The sequence below is a fragment of the Numida meleagris genome, chromosome 5 (genome assembly GCF_002078875.1).
Source record: "Numida meleagris isolate 19003 breed g44 Domestic line chromosome 5, NumMel1.0, whole genome shotgun sequence".
Classification (NCBI taxonomy): domain Eukaryota; kingdom Metazoa; phylum Chordata; class Aves; order Galliformes; family Numididae; genus Numida; species Numida meleagris.
Window position 1 is genome coordinate 50,707,459 of NC_034413.1, and position 19,119 is coordinate 50,726,577.

General features: G+C 38.8%; 1 protein-coding gene across 7 annotated transcripts in view; it reads left to right on the forward strand.

Annotated features, from left to right (window-relative positions):
• Positions 1-6,616, forward strand: part of ATF2 (activating transcription factor 2) — a 49,320-nt gene extending 42,704 nt beyond the window's left edge. For 4 of the 7 annotated variants that reach the window (XM_021398160.1, XM_021398157.1, XM_021398156.1 and 1 more), the window contains one exon: positions 3,826-6,616. In XM_021398160.1, coding sequence (XP_021253835.1) covers positions 3,826-4,052 — 227 coding nt within the window. In that variant the 3' untranslated portion in view covers positions 4,053-6,616. The remainder of the gene's footprint in view (positions 1-3,825) is intronic. The other 3 variants (XM_021398153.1, XM_021398158.1, XM_021398159.1) reach the window with 1 other exon arrangement.

Below are 19,119 nucleotides of genomic sequence, written 5' to 3' on the forward strand. Positions count from 1 at the left end.
AAAACTTAATGGCCACCATCTTTACTTGTAGTCATTGTAAGCAGTTTCATCAGAATGGGCAATATTTTTTAATTTAAAAGATTCAGGAGATTTAGCAACTCTCTCTTGCCACGTATATTTAGAATACTGATTTTGTCAGTTTTGAGCTTATAAATCTTGGTCCTTTGATCTCCAGTCATTTTGACAAGACAGAAAATAGCATCTTGGAGCAAATTGGAAGAGTATGGAAATATGTTTGGGATTTATATTAACAATGATTGCTGCAGGGATGAGGCCATTATGGCTCCCATCTGACAGCACAACATAATTTCATACAGAAGCTACTAGGGGATAACATTACGCATGCAAGATCTTACTGAAAAAAATAAAAACCTAACAATCCCCCCCCCCCCCCCCCCCCCCGAAAAAAAGGCAACAACTGTAGGTTTCTTGAATTTTGAGGGTTTGAGGATATGTGTTTAAATATTTTTGATGCAAATTCAGGAATGTAAGTCTTAAACTGGCAAGCTAATTACATGCTAAAGATTTCTTTGTTGAAGTACTAATGACAGACTTTTTAGTAGTACTGTGTATTTTCTGCCCTTTGAAAAGGGATTATAACATTCGTAATTTACTAAAGAAAACAAAATGAATATGTACTGCAACCCTAATCAGCGGAAAAAGACTACGTTTTAGAAAAGGCTAATCATAGGACAAAAATGGGCGGTATAGCTCACTTAGGTTCTTTTGGATTCTTTTTGTTTGTCTTAGTTTTGTTTTTTAATTCTTTTGAAAGTCAAAGTTCAGCACAAAGGATGGTTGTAATGACATCCCTGTGAAAGAATTTTGTCACATTGTCTTCATGTGAATACTGTTAGGAAAAGATGTTGGCTAACTGATTTACCCATAGTATAATTTATGGGTGGGAAAAAATAGTTTCAGCTAACGTACACATTCATGAAAACAGTGTTGACAAAGTACTTTTAAACAAACATATTACGTGCATCAAGTCATGTAAGTTCAATTGCTTAAGAACATATTGAGTGGTTTAACAGTATCTCTGTGGAAGAAACTGAATACACCAGATTACAGTGCTCCTGCAGTGCTGAATATTGTGCACTGCTGAGATGGTGCTAGTTTATACGAGGCAGGCTGTGTTTTAACAGCTAAGCCCACAATTTAATAGGGTTTCACTTATGATGCAGTTAAATAGGCAGAAATAATCTATTACTTTGCGGGATGTTTTTGACACCTACTTACATATCTTGTAAGATCTTCTGGATTTTCCAGGCACATTTTTGCCTTTTTGCGTCAGGGCAAGTGAGAAAAGCATTACAGTGAAGATATCCCTTCTCGGAAAATTGCTCTTGAAGTCATATTTTCATTATTTTAGAAGTCTTGTGTCTACTTCAAAAAGACAGAAAAAAATTATGATGGTGCTTTGAGGTATTGCAGACAAAATTGTTTCAATTTTCGTGTTTTCAGATGTTTTAAGCTTTTTTTTTCCCCAAGGAAAAATAGTACTGTTTCTGAATTTATCTTTAAACACTGGGGAATTGCAATGTATACAAAGAATCTAAGTGCTGCTCGTACATTTTTCATTTTACTTCTTCAAAACCAGGTTATTTCTACAAGTTTTCTGCAATACACAGATATTTTCTATGTTATTTTTTTCTGGAAGTAAAGCAAGAAGGTTAAAACTTGTGAAAGGAAAATGTGAAAATTCCTGTTGGAGGAAAAAAAAATGTTTCAGATATTTTTCAAAAGGATGGATGTCATAGTCTTCAAGAGCAGTTGTACAAAACTGAATATAAAAAGATAGAGACTGTAGTGCAGGTGGTCTGAAATGAAATTTTCGCGTGTGCTCTTTCTCAAGTTAGTTTTAAAGAAACAGTAGAATGTGACTAACCAGTCACTCAAATGTTCCTGCAGCCTGTTTTGTATTGGCGACAATCCTTCAGTAAATTGTGAATACGCCTTTGCAGGGATACAGCCAACTCAAGCCTAGAAATAATAATTTTTCAGTGAGTTCCTCTGTAGTCCCTCTGTAGTTGACAGTTACCATGAGGTTTCCTTTCTAGAGATCATCAGAGGACTAGATCTGGATATGGGAATTATTATTTGGGTTTTTATTCTGAAGTTGCAACTCCCTTTTTGCTTACATTACCGAAAGCTGCCTGTAAGCAATGGTAAGATGTAAATAGTAGCAAGTTTTGACTACTGTACAACGGTACTTTCTATACCTTTGTAAGTCTTCTCTGTGTTTTGTTTGCTATTTTTAAAAATCTTGTCTACAGCTCAGTCTTGCCCACCATGCGGTCCATTACCAAAACACTTCTTTGACCTTACCATTCTTTTCTAAAAGTGGTTGATAATAAACAGTGACGAGGAGCGGGTTCTTAGTATGCATAGGGTTGCTTCAAAGACATTTATACTGTGGACTTGACTTGCTAATTTACTGAATTTTCTAGTAGTCATATAAACCCCAGTACCTCGTAAACTTCATCGTTGTTTTTTCATGCCTTGTTTTCATTTTAGTTACTGCTGTTACCCTGGTTTTGTATGGTAATGAGGCTATGGTATCTTTTATTGTTAGTGTCATCTTTTACCATCTCTTCTTCGCTGAGTAGCTCAACTTTGTAGGCCAATCTCAAGCAAATCTGAAAAGGATTACAAAAACAAGTCTAGTGAAAATCAAGCTTTGTTCCATTGCTGCGCTACCAGCAATGGTTCTTGCTGTTTCTGTCTTTGTGTGTCCATGTTATTAGATTACAAAATGGTCAGTAGTGTTTTAAAAAGGACTTTCAGTCTTCCATCTGTATGTTCAGTTTAAATATTTTTCACAAAAGCTTTATGCAATGACTTGAAAAACAGTAAGTAGCACAAAACGATACGGAAGAATTATAATTAAATTTGATCTTCACTCAAAAGTGTGAACAACAGTAGATTTATTTTCTCTTTGATTTTTAGTCTTTAACTTAGCTTTTTACTTGACAATGTTTGCATGATGTCTTGGCTAACTTTTGAAATTCTGGGGAAAAATAGGGTAATTTTGGCATGGCTAGGACATCTGTGTGAGAGACATTTTAAATCATGCTCACTTTTTAGGTTCTAATTTTGCGTAGTAAGAATTTTTTGAATTTTTACGCTCTTCCGTGAGGGAAAAACAAGGCAACTTTGTGGCAAATTCACTTTGGTGAAAGTGAATTATTCTTGAAGATACTAAGAATAAATATTTTTAAAGATATTATAACTTTTATTTAAAAAATAATTCTAAATCCTAACGACAGACATCTGTGTACTAAAGAAGTTACTGAACTTTAAAAGAATGAGGTCTGAAAACTTGTGGAAATATTGTCTAACTAATATAAGGTTATAAATGCCACCTTTTTCAGAGGGGGTATTCATGATCATTGATCACAGAACCAGTCTCTTGACCACTGAGCAAATGAAGTAAATGGCACCTGTTAAAAACATAAGGCCAATTATACAGCAGCAGCAGACCTGGTAACATTTTCAATCTATTGGTACTGCTTATTGACACGACGTGAGCACTGTACCCACCAGCTCATTTACTAGGTGGGAAATCAGATAGCATTAATCATGATTTTGAAGATGTGAAAATGTTCTTATTTGCTGAATACTCCATAATGCAATCCGTATCTTTGCCTATGAAGTAGTGTTTTCTCAAAAAAAAAAAAAAGTAATGAAAACTAGATTGTTTTTGCAATTTGCTGTGCTATGTGATACCATGAATGCTAATTGTTTAGGAGGGGACTGCTGTCGTGTGGGAAGTGGTTTTGTGTTATGAGGGAAAAGCATGCTAAACAGGTTTCTCTTCTGAAGCTGCAGATAAAGATGACAGTTCAGAAGACATCTCAGTGCCAAGCAGCCCGCACACGGAAGCTATTCAGCACAGCTCTGTCAGCACTTCCAACGGTGTAAGCTCCACTTCCAAGGCAGAGGCGGTGGCCACCTCGGTGCTCACGCAGCTGGCGGACCAGAGCTCAGAGCCCGGGCTTCCCCAGGTCGGTGTGGTGCCGCCCTCCCAGGCGCAGCCCTCGGGAAGTTGATTAGGAACTTGGTTGCATCCTTTTCTTAGGTATTCGTTTGTGACTTTAAAGGGAAATCAACGAAAGACCAGTCTCCACCTAGGAGAAACTGTAGCTTAAAATTACTTGGTTTTAAAATTCAAACCTAAATTTGGCTTTAACGATTGACAGGTGAAGGTGAGACAGAACACCAATTAAAAGTCTCTTTGTAAAAGACTTTTTTTTTCTCTTAAGTGTTAGGTTTACTAGTTATTTTTTGTGCTTAATGTGTAAAGTGTATGTACAGTACAATGTGGTTTATTTCATTTTTAATTTGGTATTATTTCAACAAACATTGGGGTGAGTTACTAAAGTTCATCCCCCAGACTGTGATAGTAATATTATGTGACATTTTATACCAAAGTTCTGCATAGTCCCTATTGACTTTGTAACTTGAGCAAGGTCATAAAGCACTAGGCAAGAGAAAGACAGTAACAGTAAATTTGCTTTTAGTCTTTTTGCCTTTTTGTTGTTTTGCACATTATGAGAGGAAGAACATTGGGAGAAAAATGTTTGGGTTGTTTTATATATAGCATTTTGGTTGGCTTTTTAACCGTTGGGTTTTTAATTTGTTTAATAGGGCCAGTACAGTATATGAGATACAGTACTCTTATGCACATACCTATCCTAAATGAGGATCATTACTAAATAGATTTTTTTTTTTTTAATTTGTCAGGTGTTTTTTTTTCCCCCTCCAACACTTTCCTTATGAGGGGAGGAGAGCTTTATTTCTCCAGTAAGCATAGGTATCTGTAACTACCCTTTGTTGTTTGGCTGAAACTAGTAAGCATATTGTAAAATACGGGGTTATCAAGTATGGAATACTTAGTATTCCAAAGTAGGATGATATTTTGTGGGTTTTTGAGTCGCAGACTGAGTTTACTCATGGTTTTGGACGCCAGAAAAGCCTAAAATCCTTCAGACAACTCAAGACTTTTTTTTGTCATTGTCTTGTATTTGCAAGCTAACTTGTACTTAATTCTTGTGTAAGCACTGTCATCTTTTAGTAGCAAAAATTTTGATACCTTTCTTGTGGAAAAAAAAAATCAGTATCTACCGTATCTTGGAAACAATGTAATTATAATGTGGTGTGTGTGGTGTGTGCGTGAGAATGGTTCAGTAGTTAATGCCAGCAGTCTTTTGCTTGAATGTTTAAAGATGCCTTCAATGTGATGCTGGCTGATAGGTGATTGCAGTTTTAAAATGTTATTTACTGTGCAAACTTGGATAACTAACATTCCATGATGTAGTTTGTTTCTGATGAAATGATTGTAGGTACACTTTTTCTCATTATCCAATCATCTGTAGGATACTGAGTTTTTTAAATGTGCCATTATCTATTTTGATTCTGTACTCATGTTCAAAATACAGTACAATATTTTACAATAGATTAAGTTGTTTAAAAAAAATATAGATGTGTGCTTTCAGGTCGGAAAACTTTGTATAATAGCAAAAACAGATGCATAGTAGCAACTGGCAGTAAAGCAGGATTCCATTATGTATATAACAAAGATTTAATGCGTTTATAATGGGTTGTGTAGTTCATTTGCTCTTCCTTCTCCACGCTATACTACGTGTTTTTAAGTGTCAGTGCCATCAAATTTCTATTTGATTCAGTTTAAAATCTAAAAAATGTAATTGATCCACAGGAAAATCATGATTTCTACAATATATATACAACCATACTATACTGAAACTGGACAAAGAAATATCTAGGTCATATATATATCATTGCAGGGCTTTAAGCATGCAAATAACAAGGATTCTAAATATTTTTTATTGTAAACTAAGGAAGTTCAGTTGATAACCTCATGTGTTTAGAAGTCTTACTTTCCCAATTTCAGGAATAAACAATAAGTTATCATTTCCAGGATGGTAACATACAATGGACATCTTATGAGAAGGAAATGAATTGCAAAGGCACAAAATGTGAATTCTGCAGGAAAGCTATACAGTCACTTTTCATTGTAGTTTTGGTGGACTTGGTGAGGCCTCATTGATTGCGCTATAATTTGCTCTCCTAAACACAAAGGCTTTTAAAATCATATTTATATAAGTGGAGTTTTTTTTTAATAACAACTATCACGCTTGTAAAATAAGTCTTCATAAGTGTATAGGAGACATGTAAACAGTTAATGAGTTTAACTGCGGGGCTGGAAAAAGAACCATTAAAAATCTGTGTTCAGCAAATAGAAAACAGTTATTAGCTCTACTACCATGGATTCTGTTTGGAGACGTATGTCACACTAATTCTGTACTTAGCATTTTGGGTCTTTACATTTGACATGTTCACAAACTGTACTGTTTTCTTTTATGTGCAGTTTGCATGAGTAAATCATCAAAGAGAATAAAATCTATCTTTAAGTTATGTTCCTATTTTAATGAAATTATAATTGTTCTAAAAGGCAGCAGCGTCTTCGAACTTATTTCTTTATCACTGCACTGATCAGCATTTTTTTTGGAAGTTATTAATGTCAAAGTAACGTTATGAAAATAAGAATGCATTCTGTTCTTTTGAAAATAAATCAAATTCCATTTGCAGTTGACACCCAGCACCTTTTTAGGAGTTGGCCACGTATCCTTAATTCTAGGAGCCTAAGTAATCCACAGGAGGAGTTCACAAGTGGCTTGGTGATCATAGGCGTTGCTCAGCCATCTCTGGTTGCAGTGAGTGCTGCTGCAAAAGCATTGTGTGTAATCAAAAATTCTGGCTAAGGTTCAGGTATCTCAGTCTCATCTTAATATATGTGAAGCTAAGAAATAACAGATGAACTGCTAGTTTTGTTGAGGGAGGTTGAGAAGAAATCGCACCCTCATGTTTGTTTGCTACCATATGAAAAGTAGTTTGGTCTGATTTATGAATGTTGGGAACATGATGGATGGGGCGCCACGTCCTGTTATTGTTTGAAAAGCTCTTGACTGGACTATGGTATGGAGGCATTGGGAGGAAAAAAGAAGTAAAGCTGCCATGCACTTGAAATTATCACATGTTCTGAACCAAGGGAATTAAATTTAAACTGCATGCAACTTTGAGCCCATTGTAAGAAGAGTACACAGTGCATCTTCGTTCTTGATCTAGCTGTCAGCAATCCTGGCTGCGGCAGGGGGCTGGAACTAGGTGATGTTTCAGGTCCCTTCCAACCCAAACTGTTCTGTGATTCTATGATTATGTTCTTTAACTGTGAGTTATGGTCATCATTTCAAGGAAGAATCATGAAGACTGTGTGACAGAGGGCATCTGAGGGGAAAAAAAAATCTTCTCTTTACTGTCTCCACTGTAAAAAAGAAGAAACAAAAAAAAACATTATTCTGATTTTGCATGTAAATATCGAATCCAAGTAAGCTTTTTCTTTTTTAAAATGCTAATATAGGCTGGGCAAATAAAGATGTGAAGATATTACACTGATGGAAGTAAATGACAAATGTTGGATGAGTGGTGATTTCAGCTACCGGAATTACAGAAGCAATTTGCCTAGAGGCAGATACAAACATTTTAATTGGTCATCATAAATGATAATGAGGAGAAAACATGGTGAAATTAAGTGCATCCTAATAAAGTAAGGTATGTTAAATTGTGCTGAAGGAAACTCCAGCAATGCTTCTTGACATGATTAATATACTCATGACAATGTGTCTAATGAAGGTTGTTTGCATTTATGTGCTGCCTGTTGCCTCCCTCAGTAGAGATAATTTGGACTGAGCTCATTTACATTGCAGAGCATGAAGTGTAAGATAGCTTACAGTAGTATTTTCCTTTACATTTATTTTTATCCACTGTGTCAAAAGTGATGCAGGTAGGATTTATTTAACCGGCCTCATATAACACTGAGAGGGGTAGGTCTAGATGACACCATCAAGAAAAAAATTGGATTTTTGAAGTTTTTTATTCTTAAATTAAAAGAACATTTCTTGTCCTTTTAATTCCAGTTTTCAATGTGACTTTTAAAATTTTTTTTACCTCCCAAAATTTATGACCATGACCTTTCTTGTTTTTCAGTTTCTCTCTCTCCAAAATATTTTTCTGAATGATAAGCCCATGAATGTGCATGTATATATTTAGTGTGGAATTTCTTGGTTTTGCACATTGCTTCTTCCCTGGCTATATTAACTCTATAGCAAGCTTTTATTTCAAGAAATTAGCAGTCAGGAAAAGGAGTAGTTGCATGCTGTGTGTCTCATCTTTGGCTGAAATAGATAAAGGAAGCGTATGAAATCTTGACATCTTTCCAGAAGGAGGTATCTTACAAAATGTATTCAAATCTGGAAGGAGTTCCTGGGTTTCCAGCAGTGAGAAATTCTTAGTTTTGTAAAAAATGTCATTATAAATGCTCTGCAGAAGTCAGGAGCTCTAGTAAGGAGCATGGGTTCTATGCTTACGGCTTCGTAATTGTGCCAAGTGCAACCAACTTCAAACAGTTTTCACCCCCTAGGCATGGGTTAGTTATAATGATGGTGTGGTTGTTGGCAGAACAAGACACAGGTAAACTTGATCCAGTTCATGTAATTATTTTAAACCTTGCTTGAAGTCCTCTCTGTCATCTCTTACCATTTTTATAATGGTGTGTGTTTTTCCAAGCACTTCTTCCTACTCATTTTTGGGGGAAGAGGGGGAAAAATGTTCTTAAGTTTTTAAATAAACTACATGTAGCAGATTTAATCTGAAAGTGAATTTTAATCAGAAAAGTGTTGTGAAGTGATTATTTTAAATATCCCTAGCACACAGAATAGGGAGCTGGTAGTATTCGTTGGCTTTGGCCAACAGGGCCTGATGGTGCTCCCAACTTATGATTAATGAGCTTAAAGGATAGCACTGTGCAGCTTAGGGAGATCAGTCAGATTTCAACTGAGCAGATGAGCTTCAGGAACAAGAGCTGTCACGTAGATGGCTTCGGAGGAGTAGAATTGCAGGGAAGCAAGTTTTCCTCCTGTAACTCCTGCTTGTGGTGAGCTTAATATATCAAGGTGCAAGCATGACCTGTTACACATCCATCTACTGCTGTCTGTCCCCAGGTGGCCTGAATACTGTGATGTGTGTCTTTTGAGCTACTCATAAAGCAAAAGTTAGCTTATGTTTTCTTTTCACTATCTGAAAAGTTCTTTCTCTTGTTTTGCAGCAGGCTGCTATTTGTTTGGTACATAAATAGTATTTCCTTCCCCGTATCTGAGCCACTCATCCTAGACCATTACAGAGGCAGAATACTGTCTGATAAATCCCTGGGCTGATACATTTTTAGAAACTGAACAATTTAAGAAAGCTACTCATTTGTTTTGTTATCATTAGAAGTGAAATGAAAAATCACATCTGGGTCATACATCTCGGGTTCTCACCAGGAGAAAAGGGAGACGAGTGAAGAGAATGAGCCTTTGGCATTACCAGCAAACACAATAAATTGCCTTTCTGAAGGAATTGCAAAAATGAAATGGAGAAAAAGTCATTACAACTTACTAACTATTTCCTGTGGACAGAAAAATAGTGTTTCACTCCTTGCTTATACCAGTCTTTTCCTCTGATTCTAAGATACTTTCTGTGATTATTTGTTTCTTTAAAATGTTTATAATGTTGTTATTAAATGTTTTGATCTCACTTGGGGTAAGTAGTAAGAACATCACGTTACTCGTGACTGCATTGAGCAAGATGCTCCTAAAGGTTACATAACATATATATAGTACAGCCATTCTAGTTATCTATCAAGTGCCAACAAACTATAGTCAGCATGGCTATGATTGCAAAACCAGGCCAATATTTTAGTTTTCCAGTTTTCTATATCCCTTTCACCAGAGTTATTTTAAAGAGCTCGTGATTTGCTGAAAAAAAGAAACAGATAATCCTTGTAAATGAAGAACAGATGCTGTATGTTTCACTGTATGTTTCACTGTATGGTATGAACATTTTTAATGCTTGATCATGTACTGAATGTCAGGATAGTAAGGTCACAATTTATGACTTTCATGTATGTGTGAATACATAAAAGTTTTTGTTATGCTGTCTCTAACAGTTTACCCAAACTTCCTGGAGCCCTTGTTCTAATAGGACTTAACTCCTTTTTGTTCTGTAAACTATACAGCAGTCTCCTGCATGCTGCGTAAAAGTTGTTATCCAAGGATCTGTTACAGCTCTGCTGCCAGTTACCATGCAACTGGTGTGCAGTTTGAGTTGTCAGCATAGCTGTGGTTGCTGTTTCTGCCTATCGTATGTCACAGCATTGGTTTCCTTGGGATGCTTCTCTTCTACGTTCTCTTTAAAGCACAAGTACCAGCTTGTGATAAACTCCAGCCTCTTCCTTGCTCTGGATGTCTGGCAAAGCTGTTTTGTTGCAAGGAGGACGTGCACAGTCTGCCTGCTCTTGTAACTCCATGGGTGGTTTTTGTGGCATTTTTTTTGCTGCTGTTTTCACCTATCAGGTAAAGGGGCACACACCCAGTTAACTGAACTGGCTGACAGAATAGGCCAGCCACTAAAAGCATAAAATACTGGGGATGTTGTCTACCTAAGAAAATGTCACTGCTTTGACATAGTTAAATTGGTATAAACACAAACCTTTAGAGAATTTTCTTTCGATGTTTGCTGATTTATTTCAGTCCAGCACATGTTGCTTGAGAATAGACTAATAGTATTAAGCTAAAGTTAAAAGAAAAAAAAAAGGAAAAAAAAAAAGAAAAAAACATATGTCCTTACTAAGCCAATACAAAAACACTTAAAATTTTGCAGTACAATGTTTTTAAAACTATTTAACTTAAGCTAAAGCAACTTCTGTAATCAATGTTTCCCAAATAAGAGATCAGAACATGATTTAACCAGTTGCTAATCACCATCTGTGCTTCTCTCTTGCTGGTAAACAATAATTTAGTAAAAGAAAATCTGAATGTAAGGGAGTTCTGTATATCACGGTCCACTGATCATGTGTCTTCTTTCCTTGTAACTCCATATTGCACTTCTTTCCTCAAAGTCACTGATGTACAGAGCTCTGTCGTGGCTCAGTGTAAGCAAGGGAGCCTTTTCCTAAATATTTTCTCAATTTAGATCTTCAGGTGCTGAAAAATCTACAAGATGAGCATTTGTGGATTGAGTGCTGCTGTAAGGCTCCACCCTTAAGGATTTTGGTACCTTCCCTTGTCTGCAGCAGCACTGATTGCTGTGGCTGCTGGAGCTGAAGAGCTGGCGTGAAATGTATGCTTCAGATGCATTGGGTGTATACAAAAAAAAAAAAGCCTGAAAGTTAAGCATTTCTGAAGCATGTTGGAATGCAGTTTTACATTACTTGGCAGGGGGGTTGGAACCAGATGATCTTTAGGATCCCTTCCAACCCAAGCCGTTCTATGGCTATGATTACACCTTATTTGCTTTGCAAACAGCATGTGTGGAATATCGGTTGGGTTTTATTTTGGGATTGTTTTTTCTTTCAGAATTCCAGTGGAAAATTAAGTTAACTGCAAAAACAGTGCTTATCAGAAGACAATTGTATGGGCTAATGTGCAGCCCTGAGGAGGGACGTTGGATGGAAGGGGGATATCAGCCCCCTCTGAGCAGGTCTTATGTTGTGGAGAGCCGAGACTTTGTTCTCTGCCATAGAAAATAATTTATGTAGTAGACAGTCTGGTTCAGGGATTGCTTTTGACCTGAAATGCTTTGCATCCAGGAATTTTAATTTTTTCCCTAATTTTGCCTGGGAACTCAATGCAGTCTAGCTGACTGTGGGCATCCAGAAGGCAGCCCTTCCTTCATTCCTGTCCCATGTAGCATTTCTTTCCTTCACACGTCCTGTGGTGTTGCCATATCAATATTCAGTTGAACAGCAGTCAGTATCCAGGCTGCTGAATTTCACTGTGATAAACTGTTAACAAATAGCATGTAGTGCAGTGGTACTTACGATCATCTAATGAGAAAAAACATCCCCATAATATTGCATAGATTTGCATACAAGCAACATTAAATAATGTTTATTGATGCTGTTTTGACATTCCACAAGTAAGAATTAAATGCGATCTAGTCTTTCTCCTTCAAAGCTGGCAGTTCACCTCTTGATCTTACATTTGTCCGTACATTAAGGGAAATCTTGTTTTCATCTGATACTGAGCAGGCTGTGGACACTGAACAAACCACCCCCATCCCAATCCAGGGTGTGCAAGGTACAACTGCACTACACCTCTGAGTGTGGTGTGTTTTACCACAAAGTATATACCTTTGAGATATGTATACCTCAAGCTATAATGTCTGTAACTGGGGCTTGTAACTGCTCTAGTCCTAAGTGGGAATTATTTTTGTACTGCAATTTGTGTTGAGGCTTTATCCAAAAATAACACAGGAAATGCAGTGCACAGTTACTGGAGCAAAGCATTTCTGGCAGATGTCCATGGCGTGCTCCAAGTCTGCAGACTGGCTTACATTTGTGTTTCATTTAAAAACGTGGTAAAGATGTTTGGTAAGTGCTGACTGCAGCTCTGCTCCTCACCTACCGAGAAGAGGGAGCTGGAGAGGAGCTGCAGTCGATAGTTAAAGGGGATTTATAAATTTGCAAGTAAAATTATCTTGTATTAGTGATGTCTTCCTTATGCAAGACAATGGATAATAAATTATTAACCGAATGAGGTAAGTAATTTCATTTCCTACTATTTCCTGCTGTCTGTAACAAGTAATTCAAAATCTGGGAGTTTCTAATTTCTCAGGAACAAAATGCCATCTAGTGGTAACTGCTAAATATTTTTGAGCAAATACATTCTTTATATTATCATAAAGTTTTAATGTATTTTTCTGTACTTGAGAGGGCCAGAAGAAGAGGCTGGGGAGCAGCACCTATGGGGCAGTGCTGCCTGTCTCGGTGCTTCTGGAAAGTTCCTTCCCTTCCTTCCTCTGTCCTCCTGCTGCAGGTAGCTGAGCTTTTCCCTGCTAAGGGTCAAACAAGCTTTCAAGCACAGCTGGCAGGCTGCATCTCACTGTTACCTGCTGGTAACATACAGCGCTGTTAGTGTGGTCAGTGCTGTATGAAGAGATGCTGGAAGCCAATTCTGTGTCTCTCTCTGGGCAGGGAGCTCTTGGAAAAGGTCACTGCCATGAGCCAGCTGCTGGTATTGAGTAACTTTGCTGTTACAGCAAGAACAAATACTTTTTTCCTGAAATATATTGAAATGTATTTGTGACTGTAGGCTGGGGGCTGGACCCAGCAGTCACACCCTGCCTGAGCCCGCCCATGGGGGTACTCCCATGTTACAGACAGAGCTGCAGTGTTTCAACTGGTGGTTTTGCACTACATTGTGATAAGGTTTTTCTGCTTTCATTTATGCATCTGTTTTTTCCACGCACGGTTCGAATTTCTCCATCTACTGTTCCCGTTTTCCTGTTACCACAAGCATCACCCAGGTATGTGGTGAGAGTGCTGGGAGCGCCAGCAGGAGCTCAGCTCTCCTTGGGTAGCGGAGGAGTGGAGCCCGGTGGCTGGCAGGGCTGCAGGTAGCTCAGGAGCTCTGTGCGGGAGATGAAGGGTCATTTGATGCATTGAGGTGGAGGGTGAAGAGACAGAATTTTCTGCATTAAAAGGGCGTTTTGTCCTCCTTTTCCCTCCCTGTTCTATGCTCTTACTCATCTGTTTCTCTCTCCACCTTTGGTAAAGTTTTTGAGGGTGCAAAACAAACTGCATTAGAAAAAGCAGGCAAATGGCATTTGCTGGGCTCCTGGCAGTAACAGTTGGTGAGAGCCAAAGTCCTCAGCTGCAAGGGATGTGGGCCCAAGCCCCATGCTGTGTCTTGTACCCACGTGAGCTCTGCCATTACAGTGCAAAGGTCCATCAGGCTTCAGCTGCAGAGCTGACCTTCGCCCAGGTGCCACTGCCAGCACTGGGGAGGTCATCACTTGCTTGTGTGGTCCCTGGGTACCGCACCTGGAAGGTAAGGGCCAGACTTCTAATGCAACGCCATCTCCTATGGAAGAACAAGGGCAATCAGAGTATAGGATGGGTGCTGGTTCTGAGGCTTACATGTAGCATAGTGCATTGCTTTGGCACCTGGGAACAGAAACCCACTCACTCTTTTGCAATTAAGATCACACGCAAACCATCACAATGATAGCCAGCTTTCCTTGTGTCTTACAACAGTCTTGCTTTTCTCATGCTGCACAGAGTTGTCTAAATAACCAATACATTTTATAGTCTTATCAAGAGAATCAATAACGCACCCAGTCTTAGTAATTGTTTCTGGCACGGCCAATTTAGGGCCTGGATAACTGCTAATTTACTTCTGCTTTGTGGGGTACTTTCTACATGTCTTAGTGACAATAAGCAAAATGTTCACAATCAAGGGATGCACCTATTTTATTACTAAAGAAGACGGAAATAACATTCATTTCTCCCCTTTCTCTGCCCTCCTCTCCCCAGCAAAATGGTGACATCAGTTACGGAAGTTTCTCTCTGTGGAAACCACATAATAAATAATGCCTTTTGGCACAGATAAAAGGGCTTCAAAGGGATCAGATAATTCTGTCCCTTCGTAAGGAATCTTACTGCTGTAAACTTGCAGTTCGCTAAAACTATTTTGAGACTGGCAGATCAATTAACAAATACTGAAAATCTCAAATCCTAATTAAACCCCACTATTACTTCCAAGAGTGATTTGTCTCCTCTTTAGGAATAATACTTGATTTAAACAGCTTGTTTGTTTAACAGGAGAAGCTATTGATCCTTTCAGCAACACTTTAAGGTCATTATGAGAAAAACTTTACTCTGTTCCAGCTCTTTGAAGTTGCTTTGTTTAATGCCATCTCCCTGTGAGCCAGAAGAGCTAACACAGGTCTTGAAAGTTATTTCCAATGTTACTCTGTGCTTCTCCTTGTGCACTGCTGCTGCTAACCTGACTGCTTGCAGTGCTGCCTGTGGTATGTGCAGCAAAGCTGAAAGCTACTAGTGGTGTGTTTGCTTTTTTTGTTCCGTTTGAAAGGTTTTATGTTCTCCTTTGAAAGACTTTGAATTGTTTGAGTTGGAAGAAACCTTTAAAGGCCATCTAGTCCAACTCCCCTGCAGTGAACAGGAATATGTACAACTAGATTAGGTTGCTCAGAGCCCTGTTCAGCCTGACCTTGAATGTCTTCAGGGATGGGGCATCCACCACCTCTCTAGGCAACCTGTTACAGTGCCTCACCACCACTATTGTAAAAACAAAAATAAAAAACAACTACCCCCTTATGTCCCATCTAAATATTCCCTCTTTTAGTTTGAAATCATTTCAAAAACTCACCACAGACCCTGCTAAAGAGGGTCCCTTTACTCCTTACTTCTTCTAGCTCCCCTTTAGATACTGAAAGGCCTCTATCTGGTCTCCCCAGAGCCCTCTCCAGGCTGAACAGCTCCAGCACTCTCAGCCTGTCCTCACAGGGAGGTGTTCCATCCCTGGGATCATTTTTGTGGCCCTCTTCTGGACATGCTCCAGCAGGTCCACATCTCTCCTGTACTGAGGACTCCACGTCTGGATGCAGTACTCTAGGTGATGTCTCACCAGTGCAGAGCAGAGGGGCAGGATCACCTCTCTCAGCCTGCTGGCCACACTTCTTTCAATGCAGCCCAAGATGCAGATTCTTTCGATGCATTCTTCCTGGTGGAATGCATGGAAAACGTGGCTGAACTGCAAATCAGTTATCTAAGGCTTTTGCTATCTAAGCACTCTGAGATTTGGATTTAGAAGCATCTTCAGCTCATTAAAGTTCATTCTACAAGGGCAGTTGATGCGTTTCCACTTGACAACTAGATCGTAATTTTTCTATACAGTAGGAAATTCTCAGAACATTCGCAAAGTTCAGTTCTGACTCCCATAGTCCATTTTCTGCAATAGCATGAAAACCGCATCAGATTTGGGGGTGAATTTTGACTTAATGGGGCCTATTCACCCTTGTTCATATAAAGCAAAAGCAAATTGCTGAGCTTTAAAATATCCTTCAACATTTACTGTGCTCTTAAGCTTGAACATTCGTTCAAAGACCCTTAAGTGCCTAGGAGATGCAGCTCTGAGAAGCAAGATGTGTGAGTATTGCCTGGCAACTAATTCCCTGATTAAAAACATTCTGTTTTTATTATTGAATGGCTTCAGCAGCATTGAATTATCTAAGAATGTAGAAATAATTTTGAGGGATTTGCTATTAGAAAAATCAAATAATTGCACTAAGAGAGAAATATTTTTTCTTAAAATGTTGCCTTAAAGCAGTTAAACAGAGTTTTCCAGCACTTACAGGGAATAAAAACTTCCAGTTGAAGATTTAGAACATTTACTAGACATAAGTATTTTGTACTACACAGCACTTCAGAACTGCAGTTCTCAGTTGCTAATGAGAATGTTTAATACCTTTGGCGATTCTTCAAAGCCACCCAGTAGATCTAGAAGTGGATCTAGAAGCTTCAATTTATTGCACGAAGAACCAGCACCAATTCTGTGGCGTAGTTTATGGCCTCAAGTAGGAGCTCATCTGCACAGGGTTAAAGATATTTTCCAAAGTCAGGACTAGAAATATCTTGCAGATTTTTGAATCCAGCTTCTTCTTGGTTTTTAGTGTTTATAGATAAAATTGTAACAGTTTATTCCCAAGACTATCTTGCAAATGGTTTACCTTCTGTTTCTTAAATTGTAATTACCAATTTTTTTGAATGCATACAAGCACTCTTTCAACTAATGCCTGAATCTTTCTAAACGTGACATAAAAAGGAAATATGAAAGTTAAATAGAAGCTATAAGCTGCATTTTAGAGGTAATATAAACACACTTGGGTGTTTTACAGCCATCGGTGTTATCTCCTTTGATGCTTGAGGCTTGTCCCTAGGAGACAGAAAGCAGAAACTTCCTGGAATTTCTTTAATTAGCTTGTTCATTTCACTTAATAAAACAAGCAATCAAGAACATATTATGTGTTTCATATGCAGGACTCTTAAAAAAAAAATAAGAGAACATACCATTCTACATACATCTGAGCAAGTACAAGCAATTTTGAAATGTCCTCGGATTTTATTAACATCATGGTCTTGCATTAGACGTGTCTGCTGGTAAGATACAGTAGTGAGTATACACATGAGCAATAAGAAAGCTCACATAGAATCATAGAATGGCTTGGGTTGGAAGGGACCCCAGGGATCATCAAGTTCCAACCTCCCTGCCACAGGCAGCGCCACCAACCTCCAGATCTGGTGCTGGACCAGGCTGCCCAGGGCCCCATCCAACCTGGTTTTGAACGCCTCCGGGGACAGAGCATCCTCCGCCTCTCTGGGCAGCCTGTTCCAGCACCTCACCACTCTCATAGTAAAGAACTTCCCCCTGATATCCAACGTTAATCTTCCCTCCTTCAACTTAAAACCATTCCCCCTTGTCCTATCACTGTCTGCCCTTGTAAAAAGTTGATTCCCCTCCTTTTTATAATCCCCTTTTAAGTACTGGAAGGCTGCAATGAGTTCTCCTCGCAGCTTCTCTTCTCCGGGCTGAACAAGCCAGCTCCCTCAGCCTGTCTTTGTAGGGGAGGTGCTCCACAGAATGCAGTGCTAAAGTATATTCAGACCAGCTGCAAATAATTAAATTCTTTTGTAGCTCTAAGTAGTTTGGTTGCTTGCCCATCCTCATGCTACTTGCTCTCAGTGTTCCCTGGAAGCTGTTGTGGGAGGAAGCTCCAAGTCACACTGGCCATCCTGTTGAGCTTCAACCTCATTTCCGAGCTCATACCGTCGTGAAGATTGTGACCTAATGGGAGGCAAGTCTCACTTAGTTTTGGTCAAATCTAGCAGTTTATGTGATGATTTTCTCAAATAATTAAAAAATTGTATAGTTTTTCCTTTCATTTCATTTTCCCTTAATTTTCCAATCCTTTTCCAGCTCCTGCTCTTAGAAAAGCAGAAATGGTAAGAATTTCCTCTGCAGAGCTGTATTGGAAGTACCTTTAAATTCATGTTTGAAAGTATTAGAGGAGTTTTGATGATGTTAATTGAATAAAGGGGCCCAAAAATAAAGAGGCCATTTTAGGATTCTGCATCATTAATTCCTATGCATGACAGTCATCTTTAATCTCACCACTACGCTGCTCTTCAAATCAAAGGGACTAAAGGTGAAAGCTTGGAAAAAAATGGGGATGAGGCGGTTCTTGGTATGAAAGTGACCTCTGAACTGGAAGACAGGGAAGAGTCACTTACCTGAGAAGCTGAAAATAGCCGCCCAATGCAGAGCAAAAGGAGTTGTTCCATTACAGCCAGCCCTGCACCTTCAGCGCTGCGTGCATCACCGGTGTTGAAGCAAAGAGGGGGTAAAGGTGCGCACTGTAACTTGCTGCTGTTGTCATCTGCTGCGTGGGAAAAGCTGGCTGTGAAGAGTAATTTGGGTGCACGTTTTCTTTTTAATGGAAATTGCATCAAAGGTTAAGATAATTTTTCCAAGATCCACAGATAGTATTTACTATATACCACCCATAGTTCATGCTGTAATTCTTATCACGTTTATGCAGATGCCTTGGAAATCCCATTAAGAGGGAGCCATAATGTGAAAGCCCTAAGGAGGTGTTTTGGAAAGGGGTCTTCTCAGGCAGTGTAGAGGAGAATGAGCTTTTCCCTTTGATGCCATCAAAGCCTAAAAAGGCATCATGTCTCATAACATCAATCTAAATGGAGCAAATCACTTAGATGCGATTTGCTTGTTTTGACAGCTTGAAAAAGAAAAAAAGATTTTACTGCCACAAAAATCCCCAGACTAACACCAATGTGAGCAAGACACCAACTATGCCTGGTTTGCAAAGGTTGCTGATTGCTGCTGTACTTAATGCAGGGCTTCTGTCTCCCTCTGTGCCCGTGCAGAGCTGGATAATACTATGTTAAAATGACTCGGCCATTGGTAATGAATGACAGAATTGGAAAGATAAGTTCAAATGCCAGTTCTTTAATCAAAGCAAGAAACGTTATCCAAAATACTGGTAGCATGCAGTGGCAATTGCATATTTGTGATAGGCTTGATGTCATGTTGAAGTAGCTGCACTTACTGAACGTTAATTTTAACTAGAAAGCTTAAGAAAGCTCAGCAGTCAGTCTTCCAGCTTTTTATCGATGCCTTG